Raw genomic sequence first — 15532 nt, 5'->3', positions numbered from 1 at the left:
TCTAAATCAAAGCTGAGCGGTTGAAGCAATGGCAGAGGAAGCTAAAAAACTATTCCCTGTTCATCCAAACATGATATTTAACTGTGATATTAGAGACAGTTTTGTAGATTTTCGTGTAAATGAATTGAAACAAGCCTGTGATAAATTAAAAAACGGAAAAGCCTCTGGACCTGGAAACGTGCCTGTCGAAATACTTAAGCAATTAATAGACAAAAAAACCAGAGTATATTTCGAAGGTTTATAATCGCCTAGCAAGAGACTTGCTCTTTCCTCCTAAGTGGAAGAAAGCCGCACTGGTACTGATTCCTAAAAACTCTAACTCAGAAGATGGATCAGCGGTATACCGACCGATATGTCTTTTAGATATAGAAGGAAAACTATATGAACATCTTATCCTTATTAGACTAAATGAAGAACTCGATCGAATAGGAACTCTTTCAGCGCGCCAATATGGTTTTCGAAAAGGTAGACAAACATACATGCGATCGAACATGTACTTCTTATTGCCAGACAAGCAGCAGATTATGCACCAAATAATAGAAAATTATGCGCAGTAATTACTTTAGATGTGCAAATGCGTTCAACAGTGCTTCGTGGCAGATCATTCTGAACGAAATGCAAAAATGGGGTATAAGTTCGTCTCTGACTAACATGGTGGCATCTTATCTCTCTGAAAGGACAATTTTAATTGAAGACGATACTGCTAAAAGGCAGATTAACGTAACCAGTGGAGTGCCACAGGGGTCAGTACTTGGCCCAACACTATGGAATATCCAGTACAACGACCTACTGGAAACGGCAATGCCCGAAGGAGTAACACTAATCGGCTTTGCCGATGACGTAGCGATGGTGGTAACGGCCAAAAACGAAAAGACACTCATGAGTGTTGCTAATGCAGGGCTACAAAGAGTGGCCAACTGGATCGAGCGCAAAGGTTTAAAACTAGCACCGAACAAAACTGAAGCGGTTTTATTACCACCAAGAGGATATCTCTCATATATCATTTGAGCTTCTCGGTACAACAATTTCACCAAAGAATGCAATAAGATATCTTGGAGTTTGGCTTGATTCAAAGCTTACATTCGGCGAGCATATAAATCAAGTTATACGAAAGGCGGAACGAACTTTGACCGCACTGGGTAGGCTGATGCCTAATATAGGAGGGCCACTTGCTTCCAAACGTAGAATCCTAGCCTGTGTAGCACACTTTCAACTGTTATATGCCGCCCCAGTGTGGCACTTCGCAATATCAAAGGGATATATAAGGCAAAAACTTAAAGCTATACACCGTAAACTGAACCTCAAGATCTGCAGTGCATATAGAACCGTCTCCGCTGAAGCATTAAATGTCATATCCGGGGTGCCTCCTATTCACCTACTTGTAGAGGAGAGAAGAGAGAGATACAAAGGGACATCAAAACTGGAGGCAAGAAGCATACTGATGATTGAATGGCAAAAGGAGTGGGATCTAGATAGATATGGTAGATGGACACATGATCTCATACCAGACATTAATATCTGGTTAGACAGAAGCTTTGGAGAGACGGACTATTTCCTAACACAGGCATTGACAGGGCACGGATGCTTTAACAACTATTTGCATAGAAGGGAGAGATCCACCTCAAATTTGTGTATGTATTGCAAGGAAGTTGACAGTGTCGAACACACACTATTCCTCTGCAGTGAATGGAAGCAGATTAGAGAGTCATTCCAACGGGACAGTGGTGGACAAGTCTTTAATGCCAAAAATATGATGCAAGGGCTACTAAGTGGTGAAACATCATGGAAAATTACATATAGATGCGTGGAAAATTACATATAGATAATTACATATGATTATAATATTCGAGAAATAATAGAAACCAAAGGAAATAGAATGCGGGGCCTAACCGCATAGACAGCCTTCCAGCTGAAGTAATGCGCAAGCGGTTTCCAGCTGGATAGAGCGATGGAATGCGAGGAGGGTTTTTTTAGTCGGTAGGAATCCGACACTACCCAACGGTGTCTTATGCAAGATTTTTCCCCTCCTCCTCAAAAAAAAAAAAAATATATATATATATATATATATATATATATATATATATATATATATATATATATATATATATATATATATATATATATATATATATATATATATATATATAATAATTGACTATTAATAGTCAATTTCATGTTAGATCATTATTTGTGATATTAACATAAAATTCCATATATTCGCCAAGTAGATTATTAAGGCATACTAGATTTTATGCGCCTACATAGCTTGATGTGACATTTTTTGTAAGTTAGCTTCGGAAAAATAATTTTTTTCCTCAAAAGTATGCTCGGTTTTTTACAAGACTTTTTTAACTACATATTTAGTAAATGAAGAAATACTTTTGTATAGAGGTAAATTGTGTTTAATGAACTTATTTTGATTCAAAAAATAAGGTAGTAGTTCTATATCCACGGAATATTGGGACACTGTATTTTTCGTATGTGTAAATTTTGCCTTTATTTTATTTTTAAACTAATTTTTAAGAATAGGCAACTGTTTCTTCTGCTGAAGCATCGGAATTTACAGTTATTGGCCTTAAAGCTAAATTTTTGTTTAAATCTTTGACGTATATGTTTAGATCAGAAATTGCTTTATTGGACTTGGACAATATTATAATGTATATTTTTTCAGACACTCAGGACTCGAAAATTTTCGGAAGTTAAAATATCAATGGGTAATTACAGCTTTAAAGCGTATACAACCCGTAAATTCTTATTGTGTCATATGTTTATTTGCTGGAAAGTTGTTTGTAGTTAGGAGAAATTAAGTAGTATAACACGAGAAGAAGGTTGTTTGTTAGTTATAATGATAAATCAAAATACTATGTGTTATTTATTTTAGCCCCCGACCTGTGAGAGCATTTGCACAGACACCAGCAAAGCCGGAGTCTTTGCTTGCGCCAGTGCAACTTTTCACAATTTCCGAAAATTGCATTCTATTCTATGTTATTAACCGGCCTATGCTGCCGGACCGACTAACACTATATAATTTACTGGACCGGACATATAATATCAAACCAAAGCAAAATCGATGCCGGTGCCGGTGCTTAAATCGATTGCATTAAATTTAATAGATTTAATTTATTAATTTTATAGATTTTTATAATAGAGTTTATGCGCCTCAATAGCTCGATGTGACAAAACCATTTTTTGGAAGTCAGCTTCGGAATTTTTTTTTCCTCAAACAATATGCGCGGTGGCGTTTTTTACAAGGGACAAAAAATGTAGCAAATACTAGAAGGATAATTTTACGAAAAAAAAAATACAGATAAAGAATTAAAAAATGTTCATTTTTTAATTCTCCATCTATTGATAAAATAATATACAGGGTGTTAGATTAGGTAAAACCAAACCATTAAAAAAAAGAAGAAACATTATTTTATATTTTAGAAAGTTTGGCGTAAAATTTTGAACAGCCTGTATGATATACGATTACCATATTTATAGCAATGTAAGTACAGACCATATAAAATAAATATCTAGTATAGTTTTGATTTCAGGACAGTTCTTGTATTTTTAATATTTTTTTAAGAAAGGCTAAAAAATATATATTTTTTATTTGTTTATTAATATCTCTGAAAGTATCAAAATATACTTACCCATATCATAGGATTATGTAAAGTGATCTGAAAAGAAGCCAAAAATGCAATAATATAGAGGGTGTTCCATTTAAAAAAAAATCATCCCGATCCACTCACACTTTTCGAGCCACCCTATAGAAGTTAAAATATTTTCCTGGAATACATCCTAGAACTTACTTTAGATTTGCACTTAAACAAAATTCTTAAGTTTTTTATTCTAGGAGCTGCAGATGCCCGACGCACTATTGCCGGATCCTGTAGATCTCAGCTATTAATATTAATAATGGCTATTAAAAATTTAGTGCGGCATCGGCAGCAGTAGAACATTTTGTAAACCTAGTTTTATGATATCAAATTTTAGCCATAAACAGAGACATGGATTAGAAATGATATAAAAACATAGAAAAACCCGTCATGAAGACTTATTACTCTATAATTATCATGTCACAAAAAAATATTTTTCAAATCAAAATTAACCGAGATAAGGTGGCTAGAAGCTAAGGGATGAAAAAAATTTAAAAAAAATAAGTTGCTGAAAAATTCATTTATTTAAATTTTGTTTTCAATTTGCTCGGAAAATTATAAATTTCAATTCCCATTCTTTTAAATTCACCCCCGAGAAGGGGTAAAAAGTATAAATAAAGTAGATTTTTCCAAATTTCAAAGAAACGGTAAGGACTTAAAAAATGATTCAATAGAAGCTGTGCCCTCGCTTCTAGCCATCCTATCTCGGTTAGTTTTGATTCCAGCAAAAAAAGTAAAGAGACCATTTTTATTTGAAATCTGACGCTCTATAACTTTTATTTGAACTTATTTTTTCTAATCCTTACCGTTTCTCCGGAATTTCTAAAAAATTACTTTATTTATTTATTTCATCTCTTCTAAGGGATGAATTTAAAAAAAATCTTTCACAATTCATTTTTAGATCTTTTAAAGTAACTTATATAAAAAAATCAAGTTTTCACCAAACCTTCGTATTTGAAGGCCTATTTTCTTGGACTAAAAATAAAGCATATCTATAAGATAATCGTTGCATCGGCACGTACCGGGTGGCCAACTAAGAATGGACACCGGCTATATCTCAGTAACTACTCATCGTATAACTTTGGGAAAAATATTCTAATAAGTAAATCGACCGAGAGAAATGGCTGGAAATTATTTTCAAGTTCGAAAAATGTCCGCTAGGGGGCGCTTCTCGGGGCGCTTCTCATCATAACAGATATTGCGCTTTTGCATAAAAAATTTAAATGGGAGGCTATATTTCTCTTTACACAGTTAAATAGAGCAGAAAATTTTCAAAATATCAGCGCAAACCGCAACTTTCTACCTTCTCTTTAATCGGAGATATTAAGAGAACAAATTATGTTAGGCTGCCGCTTGGTATTATATGGTCTAAAAATTATAGTAGTAGGCTAGGAAACAAGAAGAGGTAAATTGGTTACGTCAAAATATCAAAACATATATTTTAATTTCATTTTAATACCATTTAATTGTTATTTATCCATGTTCGTTCTTGATTTGACCCCTAAATTAAAACCCAGGCATATTAAATGCGATGACCTAGCTAGCCATAGAAATATGCCGCTCCAGCGTCTCCATCTACTAAAGTAATTGGTATTCAAGAAGCCCCACACATTCATAGCAAAATAAGCGGCCCAACTGCATTCATGCTGATGAAATTGTAACAAATGCAATTTCAACATGATCGATCCTCTAACAATTTATCTCTTAGAAATTGTGGATAGTTCATTTCATTCAGATAATTAAAAAAGTTCAATCATTCGCCATCCTAGAATTCCTGCCTAAACATTTACCGACCAACGGCCTTGGTGCTGAACTACTTGCATTAAGGGCAGATTTGAACCAGTAGTGCATATTGTTAAGATTCGCACCTTTTGTGCTATATGAAAAGTGACTCTAACGACATAAAATAATAATAAATAACACAAACAACAAGTAAAACACGAAAACAAGTGAAATCAAGGACGAACTTGGATTAATAACTAAATGATATTACATGAAATAATAAACCTCTAATTTTCGGCCATACGAAATTCTTCGAAATTCTACGAAAATTCCTAGACATTTTAATAAAATTATTGTTTGTCCGACTTTCGGATATTTTAGTTTGAGAACTACCTACGTTAATTAAACCAAAAATTCGTAAAAATTATAAGGATGGACGATAATGTTACATAAACACGTTTAAATATTTATGACGTCATTTTTTTAAAGAAAATGCCCGGATGCACATGAAAACTGAACTTAAACGTTTTGATATTTTGACGTAACCAATTTACCTCTTTTTGTTTCCTAGCCTGCTACTATAATTTTTAGACCATATAATCCTAAGCGGCACATATCAACGGCAATAACATAATTTGTTCTCTTAATATCTCCGGTTAGAGAGAAGGTAGAAAGTTGCGGTTTGCGCTGATATTTTGGAAATTTTGTGCTCTATTTAAATGTGTAAAGAGAAATATAGCCTTCCATTTAATTTTTTTATGCAAAAGCTCAATATCTGTTATAATGTCAAATTGCGCCCTCTAGCTACCACGAAAAAAATTATGGAAACAAAATTTATACTGGGAATCATTAAGGAAGAAAAGCTCTTTTAAACGAGCCATAGTTTGTTTAAATCGGGTAACCCAAACCACACACAGGGTTATCCTTATTTTAATGAAAGCAAGTTTAACCTTCCCCCACCACTTTATTTTATGAGATAGAGCAAAATACTCTATCAGAAAAATTACAAATTTCTCGGAATCCAATAGTAATATTTAAAATAGCTGTTCACCTGCATATTTTTGAGAAAAACCCTGTTTTCTGATTGGCTATCAGAGAAGCGTCCCCTAGCGGACATTTTTCGAACTTGAAAATAATTTCCAGTGATTTGTCTTGGTCGATTTACTTATTAGAATTTTTTTTCCAAAGTTATACGATAATAGTTTCTGAGATACAGCCGGCGTCCATTCTTAGTTGGCCACCCGGTACATGGTTATTTTTGCATATTTTATTATTTTGCTTTGCATTTATTTTTGCATTGTATGTTGATTAAAGATCTCTTTTCAACGGTATATATCTTTAATATTGTGTTTCAAAACTACGCCGTATAGCGGTTTCATTCTAAATTCAATGTGGTGATATTTTGAATCACGGCTATAATATGAGACGACACAATCTCCTTTTTCAAAAAAGAAATTGTGCGGGCACTATGTGCGCATATTTGAAGTGAAACTTCTTACTAACAGCTATTAAATTGAAGGATTTGAAGGACATGTTAAGTGTAGTTTGAACTGTTGAAAAAGTAATAAATTAAAAATTAATATATTTGATTAACTTTCACAAAATTTGTATTAAAACGTCCGCCTGTCCATCGTTCGTCTGAGAACTCCATTCGGGTATCTCTATCCACGTACCGAGTTTCCTTCCAATCGACCCATAATTAAGAAAAATCCTTATGATTTCGTCCATTTCATCGGTTCGGTCCATGCATCATCGAGGGCGTCATCATGTAGCCCGTCCCCAATTATGCCGAAATCGACCCACATTTTTCTTTAATATCAAATCCTTGGTCCCATTCTGATGCAGACGAATGCAAACAGCTTTGCAGGGCGGGAATGCAAACAGCTTTGCAAACAGCTTTGCAGGGCAAACAACTTTACAGGGCGGGACCGTGTGCACCGTCGCTCACACCCATCAATTATGGTCGCGATTGGACGACATCAACTTTTGACGTTTCTTGCATCAAAACTGTCACAGTGACACGTGTCGTACACGGTCAAGTTGGACTTGGTTTAATCTATCGACATATCAAATTTCATTTAAATGGGGACGATTTTTTCGCCATTCATGGTGGAGTTTCATATTTCACGAAACGTCAAAATATTATGAAAAGCTGGAGCTTTTCGAGCCCTATCTACATTCCTAGTTTCAGCCCCTAGCTCACTATAGCTCACATAGGGCCCGAGTTACGACGCTCCAAAGAACCACCATTGGTTTACCACTTGGTTTCCTTATTGGCTTTCGTCTCGCGTTTCATCTCGCCAGTTCGTGTGTTACGGCTATGAATTTTTACTCCCAGAACGCGTAAAGAAGTTTCACTTGAAAAACTACACAAAAATACAAGTACAAAAATAAAATGAGTAATAATACAGTAATAGACAAAAACCATATTTATTTTGGTAAACTAATAAAGCATTATGTTAAACAATTTTCAGGTGGGTACGCATATTTAATTTCTAATATTTATAGGACCGCTTCGTACACTGTCAATTTTAAAACTTCCCACAATGGCGGCGTAAAATTTTGCTTGGAAAATTATAGTTTAGGAGACAGTGGAGATTTTCAGTACTTATTTTTCCAGCCATAAAACACCGACAGAAATATTCCATGTTATTCCGAAAGCCTTGGAACATGCTAATGTGGGACACCCGAAAGCTTTACCAGACTCGTCCGATGCTTGTCAGGTCCGCTAAATTCGACATGTGCAATACCGCTTCCTCTCCTTATTTAACTACCTGACTTGTTAGTCTGGAGGTGCTTTTATGATTGTAAATGAGCCAAACGTGTATTTTATATGAAACTATAATAGTATTATTTATCATGACAAATTCTTAAATCCGGGAAAATAAGAGTAAACATTTTGTAATGTTGGTCAAGAATTCAAGAAGCCGCCAGACTCATTTGCCATTTTCGTAAATTAGCCAGACTAGCTTTTGATTATAGTTTACTTCAAATGATACATTAAATTTCAAGCATGGGAAAGTAAGGGTAACGGATTACAAAAATCTGTCAAATTTTTGCCTCCGCAAATTTAGCTAGACTGACTTTCTTCCACTTAGGATGTGGCAGACTGCCATTTCTATTAATAAAATTATTTACTTTAATAAATGTCAAATATTTATGACTGGAAAAATAAGTGGACTAAATGGTCTTTTTTTATCTAGTAAACCCATCCGAAAACTATTTCATATCCACCGTCTGGGAAAATAAGTACAAAAATATCACTGCTCCCTAGACTATTCATTTTATGTTCTAAGTATAATTTTAGTACTTTAAATATTCTAAAATATACAGGATACCACTTTATTTTTTCATTTACGCAGTGAACATATATTTCTGCATAGGTGTATTTTAAGAGACACGTTTTTTACCAAGGTTGTTTTTCAAATTTATCCTATAAAAACCATGAAATTGCGGTCTATGCAACTATTGCTTTGTCCCCGGTGTAAATAATATTACCATTTAATATTTTATTCTTAAAAAGCTCCTATTTTTTATGTAGGTAGAGGATTTGAAGGTGTCTATGGAGAAGTAGACCATCCCACGCAAATTTGTACCTCTACATGTAAAAAAGGGTTATTTATGTGCCATAGTGAATGTAAATGTATCCGAGCAGAGTACAGGTATCAATATAATTAATAATTTAGAAAATAGTATGGACCATCATATTTTTGTAAAGGTGCGATGGTCGTCCACACTGTGAAGACCAAGAAGACGAAATGCATTGCGATAATTTGATAGACGAACACGATCATACATACATCAAATGCGATGAGTCTAAGGACTTTGTACTTTGTCCTAAAACTAAGAGATGTGTTTCTAAGGAATGGCTGTGTGATGGGGACGACGATTGCGGTGACTACTCGGACGAAACACGATGTGGTAGGTATACATGGTATACAAAAAATGCATTGACTTCAATATTGGTTGCTATTTGCTATAAAATCTCTTGTATTGTTTTCAAATTACAACAAAAACATATACATATAAAGCACTAGCTGACTCAAAACCAAGGTTTGGATAATCACTCAATTACTCATCATTCTAAACACATTCATGTAATTTGTCATACTAACAACAGTAATTTTAAATATTTATAATCATTTTGAGAAGAGTTGTATTGCATTTGAATAAATTCTTTTTAATCTCGTAGTAATTTGTAGATAAATCTTTTATTTGTCAGAGTATGAGATGAGACTGTGGTTACTAATTTATAGAACATTTATAATCAGTCGCTTACAATTTGTCGTAATTACAAAACAATAAATTTAAAAAAATTGAATTTAATTGTTACCAAAAAAAACATTTTTTATTGTAATAAACGTTTGACGAATTTTAATATGTTAAGGTTATAAGCAAAATTGTACGTTGGATCAATTTCAATGCGAAAACGGTCTATGTATTCCAAAAACCTGGACTTGTGATAACGATAATGATTGTAGAGACTTTTCGGATGAAGTCAATTGCACTAGGGCTGGGTAAGTGTTTACTAAACTTCTATCATCTATTTTAATATTTGATATAAATCATTCTATATTAGATGTGCCATGGATGAATTCGAGTGCACTGATGGTACTTGTATTACTATGAACTGGAAGTGTGATCACCACTATGATTGTATCGATGGATCTGATGAACGGGATTGTGGTATGTAATAGATATTTTATACAAAAATTGATATTTTAGTTCTAAAATACACTCAGATGCAAAAAAACGCATTGGAGAAATTTTTGGTCAAATTTAAAGTATTATATTTTTTTATTTCTTGCCCTATTTTCATGAATTTTTTACCAAACTATATATAATTACAGGGTGGCCCATCGAAAACGTTCCGCAAAGCATAACAGCCAGGGTATTTATTTTTTCAAAAAAATCCAAAAACAAGTCAATTTTGTTTGTGAGGGGGGCAACTTTTGCCCCCAAAACGATTGCAAAACATTCAACCCTATAAGCGGGGTTATCATCCCCCAACTTTTTTCAAATGGAAGGGGGGGTCAAGTGGCAATGAAAAGAGCTTTCTATTCTCTATATTTCCCCGCTTCATTTTTGAAAATCGGTCGAGTCATTGAGAAAATACGAAGGATTGAAATTTGAAAAATTTATTTAAGCATTTATAGGGGTAAATGATAATTAAGGATATGTTCGACCAATGTGCTGTTTTTTCTTATTATTTCTAGATGTTTACGCATTTTTCACTTGCCACAACGTTGAACGATCAGGTGCGGTAGTTGCTCGATAGCTGTTCTGCGACTTGTACGTTGAAGTTCTTCTCAATATCGTTAAACTGACCTACAATAGAATTTCCAAAAATACCAGCCCACACGTTCAATTTCTGAGGGTTTTGTGTGTGCACCTCGTGAAAAACCCTGGGGGTTGTTCTCAGCCCAGTACCGATAGTTGTGCCGATTAACTACACCGTTCAAAAAGAAAGTACACTCATCCGAAAAACACACATTAAATAGGAAATTATTATCATTCGCCACTCGTTCACTCATAGTTTCACAAAATTGCAAGCAACGATCAAAATTGTCTTCGTTGAGTTCTTGTACCAACTGATTTTTTTTGTACGGGTGGAACTTGTGTTTTTTTAATATCTTTTGGAAACTTGTACGACTCCCGCCGGTCTTATAGGCTAATTTTCTTGTACTCAGAATATTGTCCATGGCAACTTGGCCCAATACGAATACCTCCATAGCTTCTTTTACTACAGCATTTTCCCTCTGCCTCTTTTTATTCATAACGGAACCAGTTTCGCGAAATTTTGCTACTAACTGGCGAACAATTTTGCCATAAAGGTGTTTGTCAGGATGGCGTTCATTGAATATCTGCGCAACCCGATTGCAAACATCTAGAAATAATAAGAAAAAACAGCAATTGACGTGGTTTTGAATTTTCTGAAAAAAAAATTACCCTGCCTTGCGGAACGTTTTCGATGGGCCACCCTGTATATCAATTTTAATTCGTAAACTAAGTTTTTTATAAACTTTAGTATTTTGCATATTATACAGGGTTAATTAAATAATTTTACGGTCTCCTGAGCATTTTGTTTTTTTAGATCATGTCAAATAACATATCTTGGTTAATTTTAAAATTTGCAATTTTTTCAATTATTAACATTTATTTTTGAAGTTATTTTTCAACATTGAGGGGTTGTTTTTTACACTAACCTTAAAACACCCTGTGCAATAAATTCGTTTGTAAATTTTCCTAAAATATAATTTTACAGTCAGAACCATGTCTCCTGAGCATTTTGTTTTTTGATTCATGTCAATACATGCTTTGATTAATTTTTAAGAGCGAAATGAACTGATCACAATCAATTACCAATTTTTTCAATTATTGTTACTTTTTGATGTAATTTTTTAATATGGTGAGATGGTTTTGGTGACTATTGTCGTAATGTCATATTATGCTGCATTGGGTACTTTATATACTAAAAAAAAAACAAAAAAGTGTATTTTTTTTCCTGTTTTTAATAAACATTCATAACGATAACAGATAACAGAACTAGCGATATTAAAGAAATCATCTGTAATACTCAAGTTTACAAACAAAAAGAAAAAAAAAAGTAAAAAATACCCTAATACTTTGTATTGTCTCCCTTGACTGCTATAACTGCCTGTATACATCTGTTCATACTGTTATTGAAGCTGCATACTATAATATATAATATAGAGCTGTTCATATGTTCATGATGTCACGTTCATAGTAGTATATAGTTAACAATAATCACCAAAGCCGCATTTGGCGATTATGGTGAATTCAAAATTCAATGTTGAAAAATAACTTCAAAAATAAATGTTAATAATTGAAAAAATTGCAAATTTAAGAATTAACCAAGACGTGTATTGACATGATCTAAAAAACAAAATGCTCAGGAGACAAGGTTTTGACCGTAAAATTATATTTTAGGAAAATTTACACACGAAATTATTGGACAGGGTGTTTTAAAGTTAGGGCAAAAAACAACCCCTCTAACCCTGTATAATATTCCAAATACTAAAGTTTATAAAAAAATGAGTTTACGAATTAAAGTTGATATAATTACATACAGCTTGCTAAAAAATAAATGAAAATAGATCCAAATATAACAAAAATATGGTTATTTCCAAAATAACACTGCTTATCTTATAGATACATGCATCGTGTATCTTGGTAATATTTAAGAGGACTAAATTAAAAATAGACAATAGAATACCAATTGATCCTTATATTCAAATAGAAGGAGAATAAGTATTTATAAAGCTTCATTCAAAACAATTTATTTTTTAATAAAAATAGTTATAGTTATAGTTATAAAAAAGGAGAAAAAAAAAGATTAAACGGCTCAGCCCCCAACAACTCGTAACCGTATACACCAGTGTACACCAGTGCAGACACGCACACCCACACACTCACCAATACACGTATGACCATATTTGTGACAACCGTGCTGTAAAGACATTTGTGGTAGCATCTCTATTTTTGTACGAAATGATACGAACCCGCTGTCCACGACCTAAAAATATAATTTATATGTCTATACACTCCACCGTAAGAAAGTTATTGGCATTTATTAATTGTGGAAACTTGTTCCACAAATATTATAATTTTAGAATGTGTATTTGTGCTACCACAAATACCTTGCACCATAAAAGTGTGTAATATAGATACCACAAATATAGAAGCCTGAAGGCAGTTACATCAGTGTGCACTAGTGTAGGTGTGGTTGTGTGAGTGTGTGGGTGTGCGTGTCTGCACTGGTGTACACTGGTGTATACGGTTACGACTTGTTGAGGGCCGTTTAATCTTTTTTTTTCTTCTTTTTTATACATTTCCCGCACTATTTCTTTCTCTTTCACGTTATAGTTATAGTTATATAATATTATCCTTTAGTTAAAAACAACAAGTTTACTCTTTGTGTCAATGTAAATATATTATATTTCAATATAGGTATATGTACAGGGTGTCGTGTCATTTTCGTGTGTTTTACAGGGTATCTCGGTTATTAGTAAAGACACAAAGATGCGGTTTTCACATCACTACGCTACTTTTTTATGAAACTAAAGATGCTACACATAGATTTGTCCTAGCCTTCTTAGTTCCTGAAATACAGGGCAAAATTGAAAATGTTGCACTTTTTGACCCCCTTCATATCTCGGTTATCTTACTTACTTATCGAAAAGGTGAAAAATGCCATATAGCCATTTTAGCAACTGTAGACATTTTGACTACATACCTGTATTTTTTTTAAATGGGACACCCTGTATAATATTTTTTTTTATTAAATTTGCTGTATTCATGAGCTTTCTAAAAATATAACACACCCTAGACTTATTTTTATAAATAAGGTAAAAAATGCGTTTTTTAACTTTTTAACTTAAAACAACCTAGTTTAAAAGAGTATTATTTTATTTTATTTAATTTAACCAGGTAATTTTGCTTTCCATCATTTTTTTTATAAACTGCACTGAAAATGAGCTTATGCAGCGTTTAAATTTGATTGCCAACTTTCAAAATAAAAATAGAGAATAAATAAAAATCTTGAATTTGTCTAGTTTGGATACCCGCCCTAGTAAAATACGCTTTGTCCGACCATCTACTTAATTATCCCCTCCCCCCATGTGAAAATTATTTACTCTTTCACACATGTCGATGTACCAGTTGCAAAACTCGACTCTACGCGCAGGATTGCCATGGTAAAGATGATGCACAAGTTTATATTTACAAGGTTTAAATATAAATTGTTTTAAATTTTTTTGCACTTTGGTTTTAGATACACTCACATCTTCCTCTATGCATCTACAAGATGTCTCTGGTGTGGATTCAATTGAAGCCAAAACATTTACCTCGGATGCTTCATTTTCTTTGTTATATCTTTTAGATCTGGGTTTGTTCATCCGAAGCATCTGAGGTTTACCTCAAAAAACATTTATGTTTTGGCATCAATTGAAGCCACACCAGAGACATCTTGTAGATGCATAGAGGAAGATGTGAGTGTATCTAAAACCAAAATGCAAACAATTTTAAAACAATTTATATTCAAACCTTATAAATATAAACTTGTGCATCATCTTTACCTTGGCAATCCTGCGCCTAGAGTCAAGTTTTGCAACTGGTACATCGATTGAATTAGGTTGCTCTATGTTTTCCGAAATATGCGCTTATCTGCCTTCTTCTCTCGGTATATTGGAATACGATACATTGCAACGGTTTAGTTACAATGATATCTGTACCTGGTAAACTATCTGTCCGAATAAAGCTCTGCCGCTGAATCAGAATCTTCGTTGGCTAATATAAAACATTTATTCGTATCACATTTTTCAAAATAATCAAATTCTGTTGTTCTGTCATGTTTAGCACTTTTAATAAATAAAAAAACAACACGGAAACTAGCACGGAAAAGACAATAGCCAAAATTTGACGTTGAATAAATTATTCAATTGTCATGGCTATCTATTATACACCGGCTGCCTATAGTAAAAAGTTAAAAAATGTATTTTTTACTTTATTTATGAAAATAAGTCTAAAGTATATTATATTTTTAGAAAGCTCACGACAGGGAAAATTTAATAAAAAAATAATATACAGTGTCCCATTTAAAAAACATAAGTTTAGGTAATAGTCTAAGAATGACAGCTCTCAACGAAAAACTAGTTACGCCAACAATTTCAATTTCGCCCTGTAATTCAGGAACTAAGACGGCTAGGAAAAATCTGTTCATCAAGGGTGTCTCACTCGGGTAAAAAATGTACACGTACTGCCAAAATATCCTTCCACTGCCAAGCGACTGCCAATGACTACGAAGAAGACTGCCTATGACTGCCATGTAATTATTATAGGCGACTGCCATAAGACTGCCAATGACTGCCAGCGACTGCCAAGAAAATGTACATGTAATTCCAGTAGTGAGACACCCCTCGGTTTATAATATCTTTAGTTTCGTAAAAAAGTAGCACAGTGATGTGAAAACCGCATCTTTGTATCTCTACCCATAAGCGAGATACCCTTAATACACACGAAAATGGGACATCCTGTATATTGTACATACAAGTAAACTTAATAGTGCTATCTATCTTTTTTTTTGTTGGAGGGAAAAAATCTTGCATAAGACACCACGACTAGTGTTTTGTTGTCGAGGTAGTGTC

General features: G+C 33.6%; 1 protein-coding gene across 1 annotated transcript in view; it reads left to right on the top strand.

Annotated features, from left to right (window-relative positions):
• The window catches only part of LOC115875329 (low-density lipoprotein receptor-related protein 4), a 169859-nt gene that overhangs the window by 15543 nt on the left and 138784 nt on the right, over positions 1-15532 (top strand). The window contains exons 3-6 of the mRNA XM_030890751.1: positions 8908-9028; positions 9085-9287; positions 9754-9883; positions 9946-10052. Coding sequence (XP_030746611.1) covers positions 8908-9028; positions 9085-9287; positions 9754-9883; positions 9946-10052 — 561 coding nt within the window. The remainder of the gene's footprint in view (positions 1-8907; positions 9029-9084; positions 9288-9753; positions 9884-9945; positions 10053-15532) is intronic.

This window comes from Sitophilus oryzae, unplaced genomic scaffold, assembly GCF_002938485.1.
Source record: "Sitophilus oryzae breed Bouriz unplaced genomic scaffold, Soryzae_2.0 scaffold_1373_pilon_pilon, whole genome shotgun sequence".
NCBI classification, from domain to species: domain Eukaryota; kingdom Metazoa; phylum Arthropoda; class Insecta; order Coleoptera; family Curculionidae; genus Sitophilus; species Sitophilus oryzae.
This window is presented reverse-complemented; position numbering and strand designations above follow the sequence as displayed.